The sequence below is a fragment of the Scomber japonicus genome, chromosome 5 (genome assembly GCF_027409825.1).
Source record: "Scomber japonicus isolate fScoJap1 chromosome 5, fScoJap1.pri, whole genome shotgun sequence".
Lineage (NCBI taxonomy): Eukaryota > Metazoa > Chordata > Actinopteri > Scombriformes > Scombridae > Scomber > Scomber japonicus.
This window is the reverse complement of record NC_070582.1, coordinates 14,459,489-14,483,017: the sequence shown is the minus strand read 5'-3', so window position 1 is coordinate 14,483,017 and position 23,529 is coordinate 14,459,489. Positions and strand designations below refer to the sequence as shown.

The 23,529-nt window shown below is 39.0% G+C and overlaps 1 protein-coding gene across 2 annotated transcripts in view; it reads left to right on the top strand.

Annotated features, from left to right (window-relative positions):
- nell2a (neural EGFL like 2a) overlaps positions 1-23,529 on the top strand; it is a 73,420-nt gene that overhangs the window by 5,263 nt on the left and 44,628 nt on the right. For both annotated transcript variants that reach the window (XM_053318999.1, XM_053318998.1), the window contains exons 3-12: positions 3,949-4,099; positions 5,401-5,574; positions 6,765-6,861; positions 9,146-9,218; positions 10,713-10,795; positions 11,192-11,320; positions 13,122-13,224; positions 17,198-17,289; positions 18,818-18,923; positions 19,904-20,032. In XM_053318999.1, coding sequence (XP_053174974.1) covers positions 3,949-4,099; positions 5,401-5,574; positions 6,765-6,861; positions 9,146-9,218; positions 10,713-10,795; positions 11,192-11,320; positions 13,122-13,224; positions 17,198-17,289; positions 18,818-18,923; positions 19,904-20,032 — 1,137 coding nt within the window. The remainder of the gene's footprint in view (positions 1-3,948; positions 4,100-5,400; positions 5,575-6,764; positions 6,862-9,145; positions 9,219-10,712; positions 10,796-11,191; positions 11,321-13,121; positions 13,225-17,197; positions 17,290-18,817; positions 18,924-19,903; positions 20,033-23,529) is intronic.

Below are 23,529 nucleotides of genomic sequence, written 5' to 3'. Positions count from 1 at the left end.
GGAATATTCAGGAGCTGTAACGACCGGCTTTTGGGGGATTGGTGTGTGTGTGTGTGTGTGTGTGTGTGTGTGTGTGTGTGTGTGTGTGCGTGTGTATGAATGTTTCTGCATATCTCTGTGGTCTTCTTTGTATTGACTCAATGTGTGGTTGGAGGTGTGGGCTTGCCAATATGTCTCTCCCATAGTGTATGTGTGTGGTTATGTGTGTCTGTCTACACCTGTTTGTGGAGCTGCATGTATTCACAGACGCATATGCTGACAGCAATGAAGGGTTTGGAGTTTGCTGCGGGTGGAGAGTTTATCATTACTCTAATCCCTCTGGAGAGATATTCTCCTACCTAACCTTCCCACACATATCCTTTTCCATGCTCAGGCCGGCAGACAAAATGTGTTGTTTGAAATATGCTCTGTCATTTTTCAAATGGAAAACATTATGCATTAAAAAGTACTATTTTACTTGGTTTATCCAAGTATTGTGTTCCTCCCTCTGCTGATTGGATCACTGTGTTTACTCTGACCCCTCTAAGCTCAGTGTGTTTATTACATTTTGTGGCTCGCTCACTCTGCTGATTGAGATGGTTGATTTGCAAAAAGAGTTGTTGCAAAGAAGGGGGAGGTGTTATTTTGTTCTGGCAATCCACTAGAGACCAAACAATGAAAGTCCTCATTATTCACATACAAAAATGTCTATGATCTCCTTATCTGATATCAGTAATACTGTTTTTAGTCACAATTTCCTCTGGGAAATAATACAAATTAGAAATCAGACATGCAGTGAACAGAAATATGGAATTAATGGAAAAAAGGGGTAATCTCTCCACCTCTTTCCAGTACAAAAGCTCTCATTCTGTAAATACAGGTAGAAGTGGAGGCAGTGTGTGAAAAGAGGATTGTGGAAAAGCTGAATGTATCTGGACTCTCAAACTGTGCTGCAGGGCACCTGTTCTAAATGCTAAATGTGTCAGCAAGTGATCGGTGTTGTGCTGCCAATATATTTCCAAGAGAATACCGTGATGGGAGTGTGGGGGATTACAGCTGTGTGTGTAACAGGGGTCAGACTAAATAAAACCACATTAGACAGTTTAGACAGATTAGATGGGAAGTTGAGGGATGAAAATTGTGGCCTGAGTGCAACCATTAAAGCAGAATGTACCCAAGAGATACCGTAAGATTAGGCTGTTGCCCAAACTTTCGCTTCCTAGGGATGCTATTGAGCCTGAGGCTTTTGGAGATCTCTAGTCAGCTGATAAAACTCTGTATGTCAAGAAATCAGTTTTCTCACAATGAGCTGGTCCTCATAGCCTGTAACCACCTAGGATAGATGGCAAAGCCGTGCTATTGCACTGAAAAATATGCTGATTGGAATTTTATGCACAAGATCATCATTTTTAAACGTCAGTATTATTTGTGTCAGTATCTTACATCAGAGTGGTCTTCAAGAGCAGGTGGCTGCCCCATCCAGGCGCCTGCCAATAGATAATTGACCAAAGGCCCCCTCAGCAGGGCCACATTGATTTGGCACAAGGGAAATTTGGCCCTGTCATCACAGCACGGACTTAACCACTGCTCTTTCATGTATGTTTTTTGGAATGCTGAGATATTACTTGTATAGCTGTCTTAATCATTATTTCAGTGTTTGTTAGGAGTGTTGATATCATCATGCTTTTGACAGAACATTCTCTACAGAGACCAATTTCATCACCCTATCCAAATGAGAAGATTCATCCAACATCCAATCCCCTAAAGTCCCCTTTGAAGCAACCCCTTGCCCTCAAAGTATAAAGACTGGTGATGAGAGTCATCCACTCATAGATCAAAGGCTCATGGCTGCCAAGCTGTGGAGCCGCCCAGTGGTGGAGGTTCCTCGGTCCTCACCATCCCCCTGCCTCATCAACCCTCTCTCAGTATGGACCCGCCCTGACACCTGCTCCCACTGCGCTCATTTCACTCATGATTGAGATGTCAATGAACTCTCTGTTAAGCATGTGGCACCGCAATAGGCTGAACATCAAATATTGTCATAGATATAGTAAATCCTATTCAGCTTGAGCCTTTTTTTGCTTTAAACATCAGAAAGTAAGTAATTGTATTTCAGTCTCTCATAGAGCATTTTTCAAACAAATGTGAATAATTCAAACTCTACGTATTCAGCAATACGGACCAAATGAATCTCAAAGCATCTAGAATCTAGAATCTGGAGCATCTGGAAATTCATTTTCATCAGTCATTTTCACCAGTTTCCTAGATTACTGTAGAGTGGTCACTTGGATTTGGTTATTAAGCAGGATCTGTTGATGGCAGCAGATTATTGCTAGGCAGAACTCCTGTTGCAGTCATTGCACCATCTGTCCCACCTCAGCCAATGACACTGGAATGATACCGCACTGGCAATGTAAAATGCATGAAACTGCGCCCTGTGAATCTCCTCCCGTGAGCGACAAATCTAGTGAGCATTTTTGTTTAGACAGAAATGACTCAGAATATGTCTCTAATGGTCTTAAAAGCCTAATGTTAGCATGGTAAGTGCACACTGAGCACGAGTATAAGCAGAGAAGTATGAAAACATGTTCTCCATTTCAGCTTGATGTCATTGAATCTTATATATCTAATGATAACACTGTATACACCAGTCTTCATCATGGCATTGCTTGCTGTTTCATTGCATTGTGTTAATTGGCTACTCCCACCAGCTGGAAATAATGTTAATACACTGAGGAAAACCCGCCATGCTAGCTTCCTGGAGCGCTTAAGTGTGCCAGGGCATCTTGCATGCATCCCATAGCTTGAAGTGAACTCTTTGATGTGATTGCTTCTGAGAAACGTCATCATTTATTGATGCTTCCATTAAAGTAGCATAGAAGTCTGTGTAGAATTGGAGAGGAGAAAGGGGGCACACTGGTGGGAACAGGAGCTTACGAACTAACTACACAGAAAATGCCCTCCCATCCACACCACCACCATTACTCTTTCATTTTTCCTCCCCAAATCCTCAGAGTCATATCTTTGGACCAACACCAAGCCAAAGAGAAAGTGTTTAATCCATTGATCTGTTTTTTTGGGATAGCTGAAACAAACTGATGTATGCTTGGTTCAATATTTGGTAGCATTAAACTGTTATCTAATGATATTAGAAAGTGGATGACTTCAGGATATTGAAAGCACTTAAGCTTCACTGTGACTGGCTAGTTTCCTAATGCCTTCATTTGAAAAACATTTTCATTATTTTAATGAGGTCTTGAGGCTACTTCAACCTTTATCAAAGCAGTTTAAAACTAAATTTTGTAGCTGCATTGGAGTGTTTGACTTGCAGCTTCCCAAACATTTTTAAAGCAAACATGAAACATTATAAAATATTTTGTTGTGTTTTGTGTACCAGTAAGTGTTTTTAGTGTGTTTAGTGTTGATTTTTCATTTATGAATTCAAATTCTTGCAGAGTTTAGTGAAATACATCAAATATTTACAGTATATGGCCTGGCAAATCCCAACAGAGTGTTCTCTCATTCTGTACAGCAGATGTTCCTGTTTAATAACAGGAACTAACTGTAAAATGTCACTTCCACATTTCACTTAAGCTACAACATTTAAATACCACTCTGTTAAATTGTCATATTTCATCAACAATAATGTAGTTGATTACGTCTCATCAGTGTATTCATTCCTCAAACTTTTGATGAAAATGTTTAGATTTCGACTAATTTTAAAGTGTGTAATGTGTAAAGTGAATTTGCTGCATTCATAAATGGTCTCCTTTACAAGTCACTGCTACAACATCAATACATCCCACAAAAAATGTTCAGACATTAATAAAATATATATTTTTAAAGACATTGTTAGTGCTAGTTTTATATAGATTTTTTTACGATCTGAATGTTTTGACTGATAAAGACAGTCTCCACAAATTTGTATGGTGTAAATAATAATATCTGATAATTTTGTCTGCATTCTAGGTTCTTCCAGGGAAGTGAAAGCTCCCATTGAGGTCTCAGAGCAAATGGTCCAGAAGTTGAGAGGCAAAAATGAGTTTACTGTGCTGGTGACCCTCAAACAAGATCACCTCAACTCTGGAGTCATTCTCTCCATCCATCATTCTGAGCACAGGTATGATCAGTTCACATTTCATATCATGTTATAATACATAGGGAAGGGTACACGGAAGGTTACACAAGAATTAGCTCATGTATATGTGTGTGAGACAGAAGTAAAGTACAAAATGTCCCACGTAGTACAATAAAGCTGTCTATAAAACTGATCATCCTTAATTAAATCTAAATTTAGAACATTCACTGCATTTTCATGTATCAGCAGGTTCTGTAATATGTTGAATGAAACTTGAATATTTGTATTTGATGAGCATGTAGATGTTTTACACACCAGTTGAGTAAACAAAGCAAATCACCCTGTATGCCAATGTAATATTCACAGTCCATCAACAACCGAAACATGGGGTCTGTAATCGTGGATCGAAAACTGATGAGACACTATCTGCAGTTGGCATGCTAATGTTTTCCATTTGTTTGTGGTTGCTGAGCGGTTGGATGATCAGAACAGCAATCTGAATTCCGTACAATACGTTGATTGAACAGTTTGTATATTAAAGTCAGTCCTGAGAACAGAGAGCTCAAAGGGATGTTAATGACTTTCCTTGCTACTGATTAGCTTTCCCAGCCATTCATATGCAACAAAGCAGCGCTGCATGGTTTCATTTGGAAACATGGCAAGGACTAATTCAGCATCAGAAGTGATAGCTGGTGCATTTATGGAGCTGGGATGAATGTGCATGCATGACTGGGGATAAGTAAATCTATTTGATGTGGTTTGCAGATAAATCACTTCCATTGCTGCACTTGCATGACTGTTTATTTTTCTTTTGAATAATGTCTCAACCAAATGACTCCAATTTAAATGAGGCTGTCTTTAAAGGCAGAGGTGATGAGTGTGTATAGGCAGCTCTTTGCGTTAATGTCACTATACTGGGTGAATCTCAGTGGTGTGGAGAAAAGGATTCCCCCAGAATACTAATACTGCAGTGTAAAGAGTTGCACCTCTAAATGTTGGCCATTGTTGTGTGCTGCTTTTGCTGATGTTGCACTTAACATCCATATAGTGGCATTATGCTTGACTACTGATGTGATTAAATTCTAAATGGTATTGCAAATCTGGGGAGATGTGAGTGCACTGCTTGGAAATGAGTGATGCTCTGTGCTGAGAGGAACTCTGGGTTTGGACGCTTTGGTGATGCATGCAGGTTTTTGTGCAAACAGAATTTGTGATTCGATTCCAGTATGATCCTTTGATGAAACATGACACAATGTACAATGCATGGAATGCAAATTCTCAGATGAGCTGTCATTGTGTTTCTGTTACTAGAAGCAGATTGTTGGCACTTTTTCTTCCTGCAGGTTTCTGGAGCTGGAGAGTAGTGGCCAGCGCAGCGAGGTGCGTCTTCACTACCGTACCAAAGGCCAGCAGTCCCATACTGAGGTGTTCCCTTACAGCTTGGCTGATGACCAGTGGCACAAGGTCTCCGTTGCCGTCAGTGCCTCTCATGTCATACTGCACATCGACTGCAACAGGTAAGGTGCTGGGAATTAATTGTAGAGGATGTAACAAAAAAATATCAAGTTAATGCCATATGTTTTGTACCTTGGGAGGATACTAACAGGGGAGGGTCTCCAGTTTCATAACTCATTAACACAAAAATACAAATATAATTTGCACCTGTGTTTCTAAAAACAAGTAAGGGATCCACTCTTGCAATACACTGGATGGGTATCAGCCCAGGAATTGATGTAATTATTTAGCAGATTGGGTATCAGCCATGACATGACCAGTCCACTTAAAAAATGTGTCTTTGTTAATGTGATTGTAAATTCAGTGTTTCTGCTATTAGTTACATTCAGTCACGGCAGGCTGCCACCTCTGTTTTTTGCTCAATAGCAATCCCTGGTCTCATGTTACTTTATTTAAAAACAATTCCAGTTTTTCCAAGCAGTGAGATGGACAGATTTTAAATTTGTCAAAAAGAGAGTTCTGGTATCAGATTAATACCTTTTATCAGCAGGACTTATCAGGAGATAAAGGTTGGATCAGTGCATATCGACTATAAATGTGTAGCTGTTACATGGCCTTCTTCTCAAATACTTTTTAGATTGTGTGTGTCCTTGCTAAAATTTTAAAAAAAAATTACAACTTGATTCAAAAGTTTCAGCAGGACATGAATGAAGGGTATGTGAGCACTTCATTGCAACATTCCTCTCATTGTTGTGGAACAAATCCATTCTTGGTAGATAGATTTATAGAGTGACTCAAATGTTTTAAACTAATTTGTACAGCACACACACAGTATGAAACTGGAAAAGTAGATTTTGTTGCCAAAGGTACACACTTTCAATTTAGAAACTGCTATAAAGTATAAACATGGTGACTACAACACTGCAGGTTCAGTATGCAGTTAGCAGGGCTTTCAGCATGGCCAGCTGCCCAGTTCAGCACAAGTGTTTGTGGGTGGGAAGCTTTTGGAAGATCACGTTCTTAGATGAGGGTGTCTATGAGGGGGAGTATAGTACCTCCATGTGTTTCACATACGTGACACCTTGTATAGCAGAGAAAGCTGTTTACACCCTCTTCAGGGAAAGATGCAATCGAAAGATTTAAAAGGGCAAAGCCTGGGGGATATGGGTGTACTAAATTAGGAGTATAGGGAAGATTTTATATAATATCCTGTGATTTTAGCTATTCATTGCTTTATGTATGTGTTTCGTAGGATCTATGAGCGGGTGGTGGAAGCCCCCTATATGGACATACCTGAGGATGCTTCCTTCTGGCTTGGACAGAGAAACTCCGCTCATGGTTTCTTCAAGGTTAGCGCTGATGTACAGACTTTTCAGAATATGAATTTTGATGCCTGTCCTGATCTGTGATATGATTCAAATACAAGATAGAATGACAAATACCCAGTCTTGTTTTATACTCTTCCCCCTCTTAGTTTGTTTGGTTTTATTTATTATAGCTGGATTGGATTGGATTTAATTGTGTGCATTTCTCAAGGCTTACCATTTTAATTTGAGGGTTGCTCTGTCTACTCTAGAAATTGACTTTTTTTTTTGTTACTGTTTGTTCCCTCTCCCTTAGTCTACAGCTAAGCCCAGTGCAATTATCTCAGCAACCCCCACAATGCTGATTTTGGTGAAATCATTAAATAGCCTCTGGACTATGCTTATTAAGCTTAGTCTATGGTATTGTTTATCAGACAGGCAGACATATATCACCTCTCCCAGACTGGACTGCACACAAAATTTCCCACATGGGGAAACGTGTCGGGGCATAATGTCAGCTCACCAGCAACTATAACAATTTTAATCAGTCTGCCGGTGGCTGCCTCTCTGTTTGATGGTGTGGCACTGTTTGTGTAAGTGTGTACCTGTAACTGTGTGTGTGTTAATGCTTTACAATTTGTGTCCAGTCTGTTGAATTTCCTTTGTGTTAATTGGTAGATGAAAGAAGGCTTGGAGGTCACCCACTAATCTTGTCACGTAGTAGCATCTCTCCTTGCTGCTCTCTGAAGTCTTGATTAGTTGCTAGGAAAGCACGTCTCCTTTTAAAACACACTGCTTCATTAGCACACACACACTCACATGCACAGAGAAACAGTCAATGTCTGTACGCGGGTGTCAACAGAAGACAAGAAAATCACATCTCTGGCAGTAATATTAAAGACTAACACCAGAATGAGCATATCTGCACCTCTGCTTCACAATTCAATAAATATCTTTACAGTTTACATACATTGTGTGATACATACGTTGACAAAATCCGTTGTGTCTAACTTATCTAATGACACAATTTTATCAGGTGATTTGTATGCTAATGTAGCAACTTAAAAAAGCTGGAAATAATTTGCTTTTAATTCAAGCTATCCCACAGGCAACAAAAAAAAACTGCAACTGTCAAATATGCAAATCAAATTTTGTTCTCCAGTTATTTCTTAGCCTGGCAGGGTATTCTTGTTGTGATTATTTGCATAGAAAAATAGAAAGTGGATGTAACTGCCTCAGACGTGACCACTTGCTGTTTTCTACAGAATCACAATTCCGGTACAGATGGTGCCACCATTGATGTCCCTCATGTTACTGCATGCGTACTGCAGTAAACAGTGTGTCACTGACATAATCAGTTTGGTGAATTTGAATGTCTCACTTGTCCTGTAGTTGCCAGAAAGTTTAAAGCATAGTCTGGCAACTTGTTTTATTAGCGTTGCTTTTCAAAAATCGATTGTTTCAGCTAGAAGCAGCCAGCTATAGCCAGTGCAGTAATAATCACAGTGCAGATGAAGTTTAGTGTTGATAACATGATGGGAAATGTGCCCGATAGCTGCAAATAAGTTCATAGTTTTTATAGTTTCATTACAAGTTTGAAAGACACAGCTCCTGTCTGTTTCCATTTCAGCACATCACTGTGTAAAATCAGCAAATCATTTCTGCAGGATTTTAAATTTATGGCTGGTAAATTGAAGTGGCAAGAGAATTTAAAAAACAATTTCTCCTAAGTTGCACAGCGCCACTTGTGTAAGGGAAATAAATGCACTCAAGGAGTGAAATGGACCAGGTTACCATGGCGACAGAGTATGTGCGTACGTGTGTGTGTATATGTATGAGATAGGCGTTCGGACACAGGACAGAAGGCTATCAATTGGGATTTATGAATAAAATTGAATCTGTATCTCCTGTTTATGCTCATCAAATCATTTCATTTGAGGAAAAAAAAATCTATCTGTCTGTCTAGAAAACTCCCACATCATTGGTTCACTTAACTTCTTGTTGGCGTCCACTTCTGCAATGATTCATCCAAGCGACAACTTAGGAGATGTGTTATCTCACGACTAACTTCTCATTCCCCACTCATTCTCAGATTTACTGCTGTGTCTGAACATGTTTTTGTGTTCACACATCTTGTGCATGCCTGGGTTCCATGTTCTCTCATGTGGAAAATGTACCATGAGCACAATTAGACACCACCACCCCTTGAGGTCCTAAACCACTTACTACACATTAATATGCTTCATCTCATTTTTATTGCGTGTCTTCTATCTTTAAGGTTTTATTCTCCCTAATCAAAAAGTTATGTGTTTTGTGTATCTGTGTTTAGGGGGTGATGCAGGATGTGGAGATCCTGGTGATGCCACAGGGATACATCTCGCAATGTCCAGATCTGAACAGAAGTGAGTTCACTGAGTGTTTCATTTGATATAAATTATCTCTGGCCCTTATTTTGCTAGGTACTTTATTGCAATTATTTGTTTTTTTTATTTGAAGGTCTCATATTTTACACTTTCAAGGTGTTTTATTTGAAGTTTTGATATCCACAAGAAGATGTTTTGTGATTTAAAGTAGCAAAAACCATCTCAATATAGTTTTTTGCTGACTATTTTCTGAGTGATGCATACCCAGGCCAATCACAGGTAACAGATTTTAATCTACTGTAGCTACTATATGTAAAAACAGGGCTCTGGTTAAAATTCATTGGTAAATTGTGATGTCCACAGCTGAGGATATTGTTATCCAACCTTTGGAAGGCTGTGCAGTGACAAATTTGTTGCCTGACATCCAACAACAAACAGTGTTTCCTCCGCTGTCCGTCTCTCCTGTCTGAGTATTTAGTTATGACATCACAACCTCACAGAAGTTCAAACAGTTCGTTTTCTGAATACAGGCTGTGCGCATTTCTCCATGCACAGAGTGTTTTTATACTTTGATACTTTCACAGTATTCATGTAGCACATAAACCTGCCTTACAATCAAAAGAAGTTGAAATCTCCTTTTCTACAACAAGGGACATTTAAATTCTTGAAAGACTCAAAAATCACTGGAGTTAATCAGCTGTAAAATGACTCAGCAGTTCTGATACTATATTTTTCTCTCAATTAAACATTATTTGATTTACTATAGATAGTTTAATTTAGAGTAGTCTATAGAAACCAAGCAAGTAGTGTCTCCTGTGCAAATATGGATCTGTTTTTAAAATGCAACTTGATAGGAAGGAAACTGGTAGCCTGTGGTTCTTTTGAATGTTGTCACCTGTGTTCAAATCATTTCATTAAAAGTTGTTCCCAACCTTTTTTGCTAATGAAGCCACGTCTACTTGTGATCACAGGTTGTATCACTATGAGTTGCTCAACTATAGTGATTTTCCCCAGAATAATATTCATAAGTATGTTTTAATTAGTGTACAAATCTCCAAAATAACAGTAATTATCTATTATTTGTTTTGTTAGTTTTTTTCTTTATTTTTCTACAGTAGCCCAGAACGGATAAACCAAACCTGGCTCTAGAGAGGGCCTTTTGTGTTTTTTGCAGTTTTCATGGCCAGTAGGTCCTGAGCACTGCACCTCTACGTGGTTGAGTATTTTGAAAGAAAGAAGCAAAGATTTCAAAAGACAAAGTCTGTTTGTGGCATCTTTATAATCATATGTTTCACAGATTTTTTGTGGTACTCAGTTTTCTCATCTGTTTTAAATAGTCACATATCCATTTTTTTTAGAATATCATTGAGTAAATTATATTTTCTCACATTGTGACTGTGAAGTATTATGTCTGTCAATCAGTTGTAATTGTATGTTTTGGTGTCTTTTATTTGTAATTGTAATAAATTACCGTCATGGCAGTTAATTGCCTCCTGTGTACTAAATTACAGCATATTGTCTCTCATATCCCAGCATGCCCAACTTGCAATGATTTCCATGGACTTGTGCAGAAAATCATGGAACTGCAGGATATCCTCGCCAAAACATCCAGCAAGGTAATGTAATAAGATACAATGTGTGCTAATTTGACGATTAGTCCACAAATTGAACATTATTTAAAAAAAAACAACACTAATAACTATTTTGAGTTAACTGTCACAATTGCATATTGTACTATAACATAAAACATCCACTTGTAAATGTGCTTTCGTCATAAATATTCATAGCAACAGGCGGTCAGGGACATATTAATATTAGACATTGACAATGAGGTGAAGTCTTCACTGTTAATGTTAAAGGTGCTAAATGGTGTCTTATGACTTTCTATGGTGATACCACTGGTTTGCCTATGAATCTCTGCTTTCTACAGGAAAATATAGACACACAATGAGACTGACTCTCATCTTCTCTCCTTCTTGTCTTTGTCTTTTGGGGGGCGGTGGTGTGAGCAGCTGTCCAGAGCGGAGGAGAAGATGAATGGACTGGATGGATGCTATTGTGAGAGAACCTGCAGCGTCAAGGGGGTTGTCTACAGGGAGGACGAGGGCTGGACAGATGGCTGCAGGAACTGCACATGCACGGTGGGGCTTCACACTCGGGTGCTCGACTGTGTCTGTGTCTGTGTGTGTGTGTGTGTGTGTGTGTGTGTGTGTGTGTGTGTGTGTGTTTGTGTGTGTGTGTGTGTGTACACTGGGTACATGGGTACATGGGTGTGTATGTTAGAGTAATAAAGAGCAAGGCAGGACATTCAGTTTTAATTAAGTGTGTGTGACTGTATGTGTGAGAGTGTGTGTCTGTGTGTCTGTGTGTGTGTGTGCACGTGAACATTCTGAGTCTAGAAACATGTGCTTGTCATACTGCATGTATTTGGTTGGTTGTATGCATATGTGTCATAAAATTAACAGATATGTGAACGTGTATCCAGATAAATATGATTTTGTACTTGTGTATGCATCCCTCTGTGTGCCTGTGTGTGTCTGTTAGAGAAAGAGAGGAAGGGGAGAACATGCATTTTTCATCATGTCTCTAACCCTGTGTGTTCTTTTGTGTGCGTGTGTCTTTGTGTATGTGAGTGTCTGTCTTTAAATACACACACACACACACATACACACACACACACACACGTTCATTGCTCCCATTGTGGGTGTTGCCTTTTGTTTTGCTCCCCTGTTCATCAAGTGTGTGAAGGTGGGAGTGTGTGTTTGGGTGGGGTGGAGGTGCAGAGTGCAGGGGCCCCATTCACGACAGCTTGTATTCTCATTATTTCCTTGCATTAGAGGAGGGTTGCCCCAGTTACCCAAGAAAAGATATTGTATTGAATATCTCCACAGTACTCAGGATTAGACACATCAACAACAGCGCTTAGTAATGCTTGAGACTCTCAAGGGTCTATTTTGCACTGCATAAAGTGCGAATAATTGCCAAAAAGAGAATTAGAAGTGATTGGAGATCTTTGGCTTGTACCACATCAGCAAACAGATTTCACCCCCTGTCAGTCTGTTCAGCTTTGGAACCAGCCAATGAGATGTCTTCGCGCACCACTACCCAACATGCAAAAAATAGGAAATCACATATCTCTCAGTGCACCGCACCTAATTGCTCTTGACAGATGATAATTATCATCAGGGATTTGTTCTGCCCACTCATCCAATGAAATCGCTTCATTCGTTGGGGAATGTTGTGTTGCCATTCCTGGACTGCAATTAAGGAATTAGATAGGATATGTTCCTTACCTTATGTGTGGCAATTAGGTTTGACCTTTAAAATTTAAAGGTCGTGCATTAAGATGTTATCAATTACGTGGATCAGGTTCCTGGATGTTGCTGTCACGGAGCTTTCATCCGTGGAAGCAATGTTAATTACAGGCACAGCTGGAAAGGAGATAGCATTTAAATATTTTAGTAATGCAGGTTACAGTGGAATTCTGCTGTAGACTATGAGTAGATTTACAACAATAAATTCTACTTTTAGTTTTTAAGAGTAATTATTAGTTTTGTTCTGGTATTATATAACCCTGCTCTGCTGTGGTATAAATACAAAAGAGATGAGACAGGATTAGATAGTATAAATATGTCTCTTGAATAAACTGTTTTAGCTAATTGTCCACAAAGCAACAGTTCAGTCCCCTAAACTGTTTCAATGAACCGGAATCATTTCAACGCAGTGGTTTTGTACTAATCAACTTGGAGAGTTTAATGCCAAGTGTGTGTGTATGTCTGTTTGTGTGTGTGCATGTGAAAGGATAAATGTGATCCTAATAATATGAGGCCCCTGCTCAACCTCAAAAACAGTAACAGTATCGGCTTAAAAAGGTCCAGTAACGGTTGGGAACAGAAAAAAGTTCTCTTTAAACAACGTGTTATTTTCCTCTCTGCTCATCAGAACGGCACGGTGCAATGTGAAGCCATCTCCTGCCCTCCCCCTCAATGCCCAGCGGGCACAGCGCCTACCTACGTAAAGGGTGCCTGCTGCAAGGAGTGCCAGCGTGAGTGGAGTACTCTTAACCCTGTCTCTCTCCTACACTCTTACAATCATGGACACAATTGCACACAAACACGTGCACAAGCAACAGCAACAACAACCTCCTCTCCCAGCAGATTTAGAGCACACATCACGCCTCCACAAGGACTGCCTGACAATTGACCAGGGCTGTGCTGTGTTGCTAAGCTACCTCCTAACATGCCTCTTGAGATAGGTCCATCCTTTTGCATATACATGGACCAATCAATTATTCACTAGCTGGCTTCAAAACACAGATGGCCACCAGTCACACAGACATGAGCCAGTAAATCTGGGATTGCTGCATGTGATGTAAAGTGGTTCCTATTTATGGTGAACATGTTGGGGCTGTGAGAAACAAGAAATAACAGTTAAATGCCTCAAATGATGCACACTCTCTCTGTTCTCACTGGATAAATAATTCTGTTTTGTCACATATCTACATAGAGGGTCTGCTTTTTGTTCCTAAGGCCCTGAATAGAGCAATGAACTCTTATTAGCTTCCTCACCATAACACTCTGCATCTCATATTCTCTCAATTGCTCTCTCAATAAAAAGATTCAAAGGATATTAGCTTTTCTCACCCCAGAATTCACCTGATATGAACCTAAATGACACTTAAAGAGATGTGATGTATTTGCTCTTAGGAAGCAGTAAGCTAGCCAATGTATACAACAAGGATTTCATTAGCTAAAGAAAAAATAGCAGACTATATGTACGTATTGTACTTCTTTGCAGATTTCACTCACCTGAGACTTATAAATGGTCACACATCATATGAATTATTTAAAAAATAGTATACTTTATGTACATATAGTATTTCTTTGCAGATTTCACTCTACATCTCTTGTAAACTGATTCCACTTGAGAACTTTCTCACCCCACACTCCCACACACTGCTGCCACTGGTCTCATACCTCCCTTGCAAGGCAAATAATAGACATGGTTTAACTGTTTATCAGCAAGGAACTATTATTGTTGGATTCTAATCAGCTTGCATCAGCATCATTCCCACTGACCCAAGGGTCAGTAAAGCAAAACAGGGGTTTAGAGGATGACTCTAAATCTGCTGCTGTGTTACACAAATATAAACACATAGCAGGTAATCCCCTTAAACTCAACCCCCCCGTGCTCACTTATCTCTACAAGGTAGACATACACACAGCTAATTACGCATGCTACGGCATTGGAGAGAAGAGTGCCTCAAGTTTCCCCACTACAAAGACATGACTTGCTCTCCAAATTAAAGCCTTATCTTGCAGCACAAGGCCTTGCAGGGAGGAGTTCTGAGTCTGGTTCTTTTTTGATGGTCTGTCAAGTAGAACGTCAAATGGCTGTTTCAGAAGTCCTTCGCTTTCATGATACACCGCTTTGCGATAGGGCCTGACCTGCGGTGTCAATCATTTCTCTTCCTCATATCAGTCTGAATCTTTTTGACCTCAACTGGTCATTAAACACAGGCTTTATTTTTGCAGTCCCCTACAATTATATGAAACAGGGTTTTCTGTAATGTTATGGTGAGGAATGCTTTCTCTTGCTATGTGTTCAACATTTTATCACTTGTTCCTCAGTGTTGTTTAATTGGGTTTAATATTTCTGATATGGTTTGAATTGATTTACCTGAGGTCTTAAAAAACAAACAAAACATAAAGCTATAAATAACAAGGACATATTGTTAAAAACATGTAAAACAGCACTCTTACATATTTTACCTTCGGTTATGTTTACAAGTGTATGAGTGCAGATTCTGATTAAATACAGATATATTTCAGGGTGAGGGGCAGGGGGATTAAGGCTTATGTTTATATGACTGAGTTACAAATGAATTACAAAAAGAAATACAAAATGATTATAATTATTGACTGTTTTTTTCGGGATATTTTACTTATATTTCATCAATTATTTAGCTCACATTTTAGGGACCAAACAAGGGATGATTAATTCCTAATAATTACTGAAATATTAATATGTTTACATAATATGTCAAAATGAAACAAATTCTCTGCCATCCATCATGATAAAAGTTTCTTAGAAATTGTAATAAACATGAATAAAAAGTAAATCATGCCAAATAAAACTAAGAAATAAACCATATATAGATAAAAAATAAGGTACAATGTGTACGAATTGGCCAGCATTTTAGCTGAGAACATTACAAAATTAACTAAAATATTAACAGAATGTGAAGAAAAAACAGTTTTGACATTATCTTGAAGATGTGTATGTATTGTATTGAGATATTTATGGAAGTTAGCATGCTAACCCACCAGCTACCCTGGTGGGTAATTCTTGGCCCTAAAGGTAGAAGTGCCTTAAATCTGCATTTTCATGACCTGACTTCTCTCTTGATTTTCTACCTCAATGAAAACCTTCTTAATAAGTGTATCATCTCATTCACTAGTTTCAAGTCTTATGCTATAGATCATGATGTTCATTTTGTAAAACAGGGCTCCATTTAGTGTAAATCAGATGATAAAGCAGAGAATGATTTAGGGCTTGGCTACCTTATGATTGACAAGTCACTACCACTGTTTTGTGAGGTGCTGTAGTTGAACACTGGAAGCTTCTCCCCTGCTCTATGCTTTTGTCCAAATATGGTCACTTCTCATCACTTCTGGCTGACAGTAGAAAGGGAGTCCACACTGTGGCTACAATCATTATTTTTATACAGTGTATAGTCCTTACTTTTTAGTATGCCAGAGAAAGATTTAGTATGTCCCAGACTACATAGTCTGTGAAATACCAAAAGTACCAGGATATCCTATTACATATGGTCACATTATGCAGTATGCAAGCCAGCATACTTTTCTGGCTATTCTTGCACACAATCTTGTGCACAGCGGGAGATACGTCACATTGACTGAGCCACCAGGCGAGCACTAGACAGGTTAGTGTCTAAATGCTTCACACATAGAGACTGAGGTCAATCCCCTCAGGTTTCATTGTTAAAACTGGGTGGAAACAATTTTAAAAACTCACATTGCAGTACCAATACAAAGTATATATAGTGGCCCATCATATTGAGATGGTGACATACAGTTCACTACGGAGGAGAATGGGAGGTACAACACAATTTCTGCTTTGTGGTGTGTCCTTGGCAGAATGTAAGGGGTGTAGGTTGTTCTCACCGCTATTCAAACAACTACTGTGCTTTTATAAATCCCCAGACTTTGGTAGGCAGAGATCTCCGATTGTCTGGTATTGTGAGACTAAGAGAACACACATCAGTGACAGCACATTGACAGTGCAATGTTAGAAACCAGAGCAATGACAGAAGCCACAATGACAGATGAAGTAGTATGTCCCAATTGCATGCGTACTGCAGCCCACTGCTGCTGCAGACAGTGGCAGCGCAGACATCAGCTACTCATATCAGCTGCACTGGGTTGCACCATCTATGTGAAAGCTATCCATTTGGCATCATAACACATTGAAGTGAGCTGCATTGATATTTACATGTCATAGCAATACATTTACTGTGTTGAAAAATGACATGCATGGCACTGTAGCCAATTTTTACACATCAAACCTTTTTTCTTTTAAAGATTTATTTTTGGGCTTTTTATATTGCCTAATTCAGATAGTAGCTGGTTGGGAGGCCAACAGGAAACAGAAGCGAGAAGGGATTAACCTGCAGCATAGGTCCCTGACCAGATTCGAACCAGGGATATAGTGATTATGTGGCATGCGCTCTAACCACTCGACCACCAGGGCACACACATCAAAAATGTAACATCTTACAGTAATATATTTAAAATTATGCTCTGCCACGTTTTTGGAGGGGTTGTTGCAGTAAAATAAGTCACAATAACTACAAGAATCCAACAGTACTGATTATTATCTTAAATATGGCCAAAATAAATGTGTTCTCAAGGGAGCATTGTGATTGTACGTGTATTTTGATGTGTTTGTGTATTTATTTGCATGTATACTGATCATGTGTATGTGTCCGCCACCAGCTGTCTGCCTGTTTGGTGGAAGAGAGCTGGTAGAGGGTGATCTGAAGGCTGTGCGCGATTCCTCTGGCAGGTGCCTGCTGTTCGACTGTAAGGTAAGTCATGTCAACAAACACATACACATACACATACAGAGAAAATACACACACTTACTTATTCAAAATGACTTATTTTTTATACTCATCTGTAGAAAGAGCTACCACAATAACTAATGTAACTTAGCACTCCAGCTCGATAATTTTCATCATGTGGTGCATGATAACTCACTATACATTCATTCCAAAGCTAACTTGGCCCGCCCTGAAAGGATGACTCAAACTTCAACAAGACAGCATGCAAAATTGTCATCCTCAGCTGAATTCCATTGATCTGGCTTGTCATCGTTGTCTTTGTGTTATACAGAAATTGGCCAAATCCCTTTAATTGAGTTTACATTTTGGAGACCGAAGCAGTGCACCTGTCAATCACAGGGGGACACAGCTATTCTTCAGTACCAATCATCAGATACTACAATGGTCCCAAATCATATTCATTTCACAGTTGTTCAGGGCATTTGCCTTTGTCTGCCTGGTGCACCAGATGGGTGGGTTGCTCACTTCTGGGAATAATTCACTTGATGACATTATGCCAGGCAGCCCCAATCAATCACAGAAAAGTGATTTGAAGTTTTTAATCACCCAACTCTATCATATAAGCCTCCTTCCCCCATGAATTCTGCAGAGCTCCAATAGAATCTGTGGTTTCAGACAGCTGTCGGGCTTGCTTGCCCACACCTGGCCCATCTGTAGTCCCAGTTAACTGACTGGCAGTCCCAGGCAGATCAAAGAAATGGGGACGGGGAGTGCTGTCAGTCAGCCCACTGCTGCAGACTCCTGCAGGCTTCCCCTGACAGCTACTTGTCATGCCTCTGATCTTCTGTCTGCCTGCTGGCTGCAGTGGGGGGGGGGTGGCAAGTTTTGGGTGGTGGGTGGCAAGAAGTAGATGGAGCAGCTTGTTTGGAAAGTTGTTTGGCGACTTTTAGAGGATGTTTGTTTTGACAAATTCATCAAAGTATACTCAGTATTTGCACAAGCAGAGGTCATGACACCTCATGGGTATGTCTTATAGACAGGACAGTTTAAGATTATCCATATGTAAAATATGTGTGCATTATAATTAAATAGAAGAGGCCCATTGTCTTCATCCAACTGTGTCTGTGTTAATGACTCTAAATTAATATCAGTCAGAGGAATGCAGATGAAATCATTAGAGAGACTTGCCAAAGGCATGCTGGGAAATGGAGCCCCCTAATCAAGTTCTACACTCTGAATAAACACACATGCAGGGATAATCCAGAAGATTGATTCACAGTTTGTATAATAAAGGAATCATAAATGATGATGAAAACTATTGAGGACAGGAAGAAGAAGAAAGAAGAACTAGTTTAGGAAAAAAACTGTTATTGACCAAAGAGTAATTACTTTATAATGAACACACAGGTATGAATGAGAGTGAGAGAGTGAATGAGGAAACACAATAGATGAATAATTACCTTCATAATTACATGGAGGCCATGAACAAATGATGTGGGCTAGAGTGGACCTAGAAAGTAGCTCATGGGGATTGTGTTTTTACACATCACAGGACAGGACAATGCATCGAGTGGTCCCCAGTGAGCCGTGTCCTGTTCTCAACTGTCCAGAGTCTGAGCAGATCACCTTGAATGACAGATGCTGCAAAGTCTGCAGAGGTATGGAGAAAACATTGTCTCTATCTCTGTAACATTATAAGTAGCATGACTGTATTTTCTCAAGTATGTAAATGTGGTTAGACAGAAAAGAAGAACATTAATATTTGCAAGATGAAGTCAGTCAATAGCACATAAAAAGTTGATGTAATTCAATAAGAATTAAACCCTGGCAAAAGTCAGTTTTCATACAAGTAACCATTTTTAAAACCACATGTTTTTAGATTGACTTTCTACTATTCAGGCAGCCACATGGTTCAGTCCAGGCCTTTATTATATGAAAAAATGGTCATAGTTATTATGTGTTGATTCTTTTGAAAGCTTCCCTTTGCTTGAGTATTCAAGAAAACACAACAGTGACTTCTTTAGTGCAAAAAAAAACAAAAACAAATTCACATGACCCCTTTCATAGTATCTGCATGTGCTCACTGTTTGCCTTCTACTTTTGATTTCCTGACAACATAAATCCTTGAACTCATCAACCAGTAAGACTTTTCAAATCAGTCTCTTCTCAAAGCAGCGGTGTGCTCACAGAGATGGATTAGCTTTCACATACAAATTAAGCTGATTTTGGAGGTTTTTCTTATTGTGCTCACAACGAATGAAATCAATGGCTGCTGGTAAAGTTGGAAATCAATCTAAAATTGACAGTAATACAAAGTATGTGTGATTTGTTGTTAATGAGCTTTAGCTTGCCATGTGATTGATATGGTCTTGTAAATCCTACTTGTTCGTGTGATTTAGCTCAGATTAAACACATTTTCAATATATATATATTTTTTCTTTTAAGATTATGAGATCAGATGTGACAGAGACTAGCTAGCAAATGAATGTTATTTTACTGTTAATGTGCCTGGGAAATACATCACAGTAAGTACACTCTCAGAAATGGTGATGATACTATGACATAACCTTTGTCTCTGTATGCCTCCATCACTCCTCTTCTCTGGGTCAGCCTTTTCCTTTACTCGTGCTTCCTGCAGGTCATGACTTCTGCTCAGAGGGCCACGGCTGTGTGGAGCACTCTGACTGTGTGAACCTGGAGGCAGGAGATTGCTGTGTTTGTAAGGATGGCTTCCGCCCATTGCGAGATGATAATGCCTACTGTGAAGGTATGACATGGCTCTGAATAACACACCCTGACTCTGAATGTTTGCCATCCATGAGAGAGTATGTGATTGTTTTTGTGTAGCAGGTGAATGTGCCCTCGGTGACTCAAAGAACTAATCTAAGAAACTAGCTTTTTGCTTTTGGGAGGATATTTTTAGTTTTAATTCATTTTTTTAACACAGTTGTCATGATACTCTGGTTGCTTGGTCTCAGCTTGATCTGACTCTTTTAAAAAATGAGCACTTCATCTAAGAATATAAGTCATGTTTTCTTCACAAAAGCAAAACATCACAAAGAGGTTCCAGAAAACTAGGAAACATGTTTGACATTGATAATAACATGGTGCAAAGTGAGTGTGGAGGTCAGGAGAGTGAAGGGGTCTATACCTGGATTTTTGATGTGTACATGAGTATTGAGCAGTGATTTTTTATGTTCTTTATATGTTTTAATATTTATAACAACTCTGCTTCCACTAGATTTCCCCATGCAACCACAAACACCACCTTGCCCTGAAAATTATGATTATTTTGATTTATTTTTCACTTATGCTAGTTTTCTTGTTTCTGCTGTCGCTGCTGGTGTCATCTCACAGTCAGCATAGTTGGAGATGTCATGGCTTATTTTCCACCTTTTAGAGGAAAGTGTTTGTTGCTTCTCATTCTGGTACAGGAGCAACTTCCAGGCCTCAGCCCTGAGGTAGATAATCTATAGAAAATAAATATGAGGTATAAACGAAGTTTGATCAAAGGTTTTCTATTTTAGCTATATTTTAGCTATGTTTGTATTTTAATGAGAGAATCACATTACTCTCTGCTGACATGACACCTGAAGGAATAATTCAAAATATATTGGCTTGTTTTTAAACATGGCTGATTTTAAATTTGTGGTATCTGTTAGTTTGAACTGTAAAGAAAAAATAATAAGGGTTAAAAAATGGAAATGCATTCACTATATACTGCAAAAAAATGTAGACATTTGCTAAATACTCACCAAAACACTTTGTTGAATTCATGCTTTTATCACATAATCCTTTCGAGATGGGAGACTATAATCCTCTCATTATTTGTGTCCACAACACGCAACGACTGCTTTTTAGAATGGATTGTGAGAGACTAATGTTTGTCTTGTAAGTCAGTTGATTAGTTTGTGATATAAAAACATGCTGCAGCTTTATGTTGGCATGTATTCGGTGTCACTCTGCTGGGGCAGTGATTAAAGTCACACCATCCATCATCAGTCAGGTCATTCATTACTGATTGCACACCGAGGCTCAGATGTCTCCAGCCACGTTGCACTTTTAAGTAAAACACAATGTGACTGATTATATCAGTGCTTAGTATTTCTAGTAATCTTATAAAAACAGACAGTGTTTTACTTGATTGCCTTTCGAATGTCCCACATTACATGATTGAAAAGCATCTATACCTCATTGAACAGGTCATTTCATGCTTAATATGAAGGGGTAAAAGAACCTGCTCAGAGTTCAAGCTTTTACACACTAAATTGTCGGTGCTTCAGTCGAATTTCTCATCTCATATCTTGGCTGATATTTGCCAGATGCATCATTAAAAGATGATGACTTCATCATCAGCAATGCTATCTTCTAAAATATGTAGTAAACATCATGTCATAACTGCTACCCCTGTGCATCTCTGGTATTCATGAGGAAACATGGCATTAAAGTTACTCAGATGCTTCTGTATATGACCTTGACAGCTGATCTGTCAATGTTCAGCCTTCTTGATCTTCCTCTTTCATTGTGTGTGCGTGCAATTTCAGAGCATCTGTTTGCGAGTACATGTCGTGGCCTATTTTTTTTAATCTATAGTCCACAGACTCCCTGTAATATATTTTATGTCAGCTTCATCAAGCTGAGGCTAAAGCTGCAGAGCTTTTTGTTAGTGTAACACTAGTTAGCAGCTTCAGCAGATCTAACATTAATTTACAGATATGAGCAGTTGTCCAGGTAATTAGAGGGTCTTTCGGGAGTCTGCATAATTAAAGATACTATCTGTTTTAAATTAATGAGAAGTGATGCTGTAGGTTGTATGTTGTGATCAACTGGCAAACCCTGGACCCACTAACTGTGGCCTCTTTTATAACATCATTCACACACTGGTGGAAAAAAGAACATTTACTCAAGCATTGTGTTTAAGTATAATTCAGAGGTACTTGTATCTCACTGCAGTACTTGTTACTTTGCAGATTAAGATTTCAGTACAAAATATGAGTTATTAAATAGGCATGATTTAAGTATCCAATCATATGTAAGTGAGTGCATTTTGCTGATAATACTTCTGCATTTTGCATGTAAGTTTTTGAATTAAACATTTATTTCTAGTATTTGACTGTTTTTTGTGGTATCAGTAAAGAATCTGTATTTAGGTATGCTTTGACCACCAGTTTGTTGAGGGTGGGGAAATAGCATTCACATGTCAAAGAGGAGGATGAAACATGATGAGAAATGTTTTATTCTTAATTGGTCTTATGTTGAGGCAAGATCATGCGCCTGTGCTCTAACACACCAAGAAAATAGTCTGTTTGCAGCTTGGTTACTTTTTGTTTGATCATTAATCACATATTTAATACCTAAGCTCCTTCAACATTTTCAGCAGCACAAAGTGGTAGAAATAAAGATGGAGCAGCCCATGTTATTACCAATGTGGAGCTATGTACAAGCAGACAGACTTTTGCCTCCAACATCAACACTTCAGAGTGACACTATTCATCTCAAGAGCCGTCTGACTCTTGCTATGAAATTGGCAGTGTTTGTGGTGAGTGTTTGCATTGGAGAGTGCATAGAGGAACCTAAAATTGACTCAATTTGCTGATGGAGTTCTCTCAAAAGCAATTGATTTTTTGTGTTTCTCTGTAACTCACTTATGATTGTGTTTCCTGTGTGGAAAATAAAAGAAATGTCTTGCCAGAACATTGACGATCCTGTGGATGGGTGGGAGAATGTTTTGTGTTCGTTTAATATAGACACCACTTTGTAGCTGCAAGGACATGCACAGAAAGATGAGTGAAATTGCCTTCTTTCAATTCTAGATGAGTTTCAATAGAGTAGTACCTGAGAAATGAGATGAGAAGTCCAACTTAGAGGCAATTTTGTTTATTGAACACAGCAGGAAGATCATAAAACCGAAAGACATACACTGGAACATGGGTTTTTTTGTTTTTTTTTAGTACACACACTCACACAAAAAAAACCCCAAAAAACATTTTGGCGTCCTGTCAAATGTAAAGACAAGAATCACAAAAAGAGACAGATACTAGCTCTTTAAAACATTCCTAGGTCAGAGATGGGCTCAAAATAGCCGATGAGATCACTTCTGTGTAAATTTTTCATAGAGGCAGCAGTAGGGAAAACTCAAGGGGATACTAGCCCCGTCTTTGTGTATGTCTGTGTGTATGTGTGCAGGTGCATGTCTGTGTATGTGTGCGTGTTTTGAGTTCTCCAACAGAAAAAAGGAGCTCAATTTTTTTTCTCCATCCAATT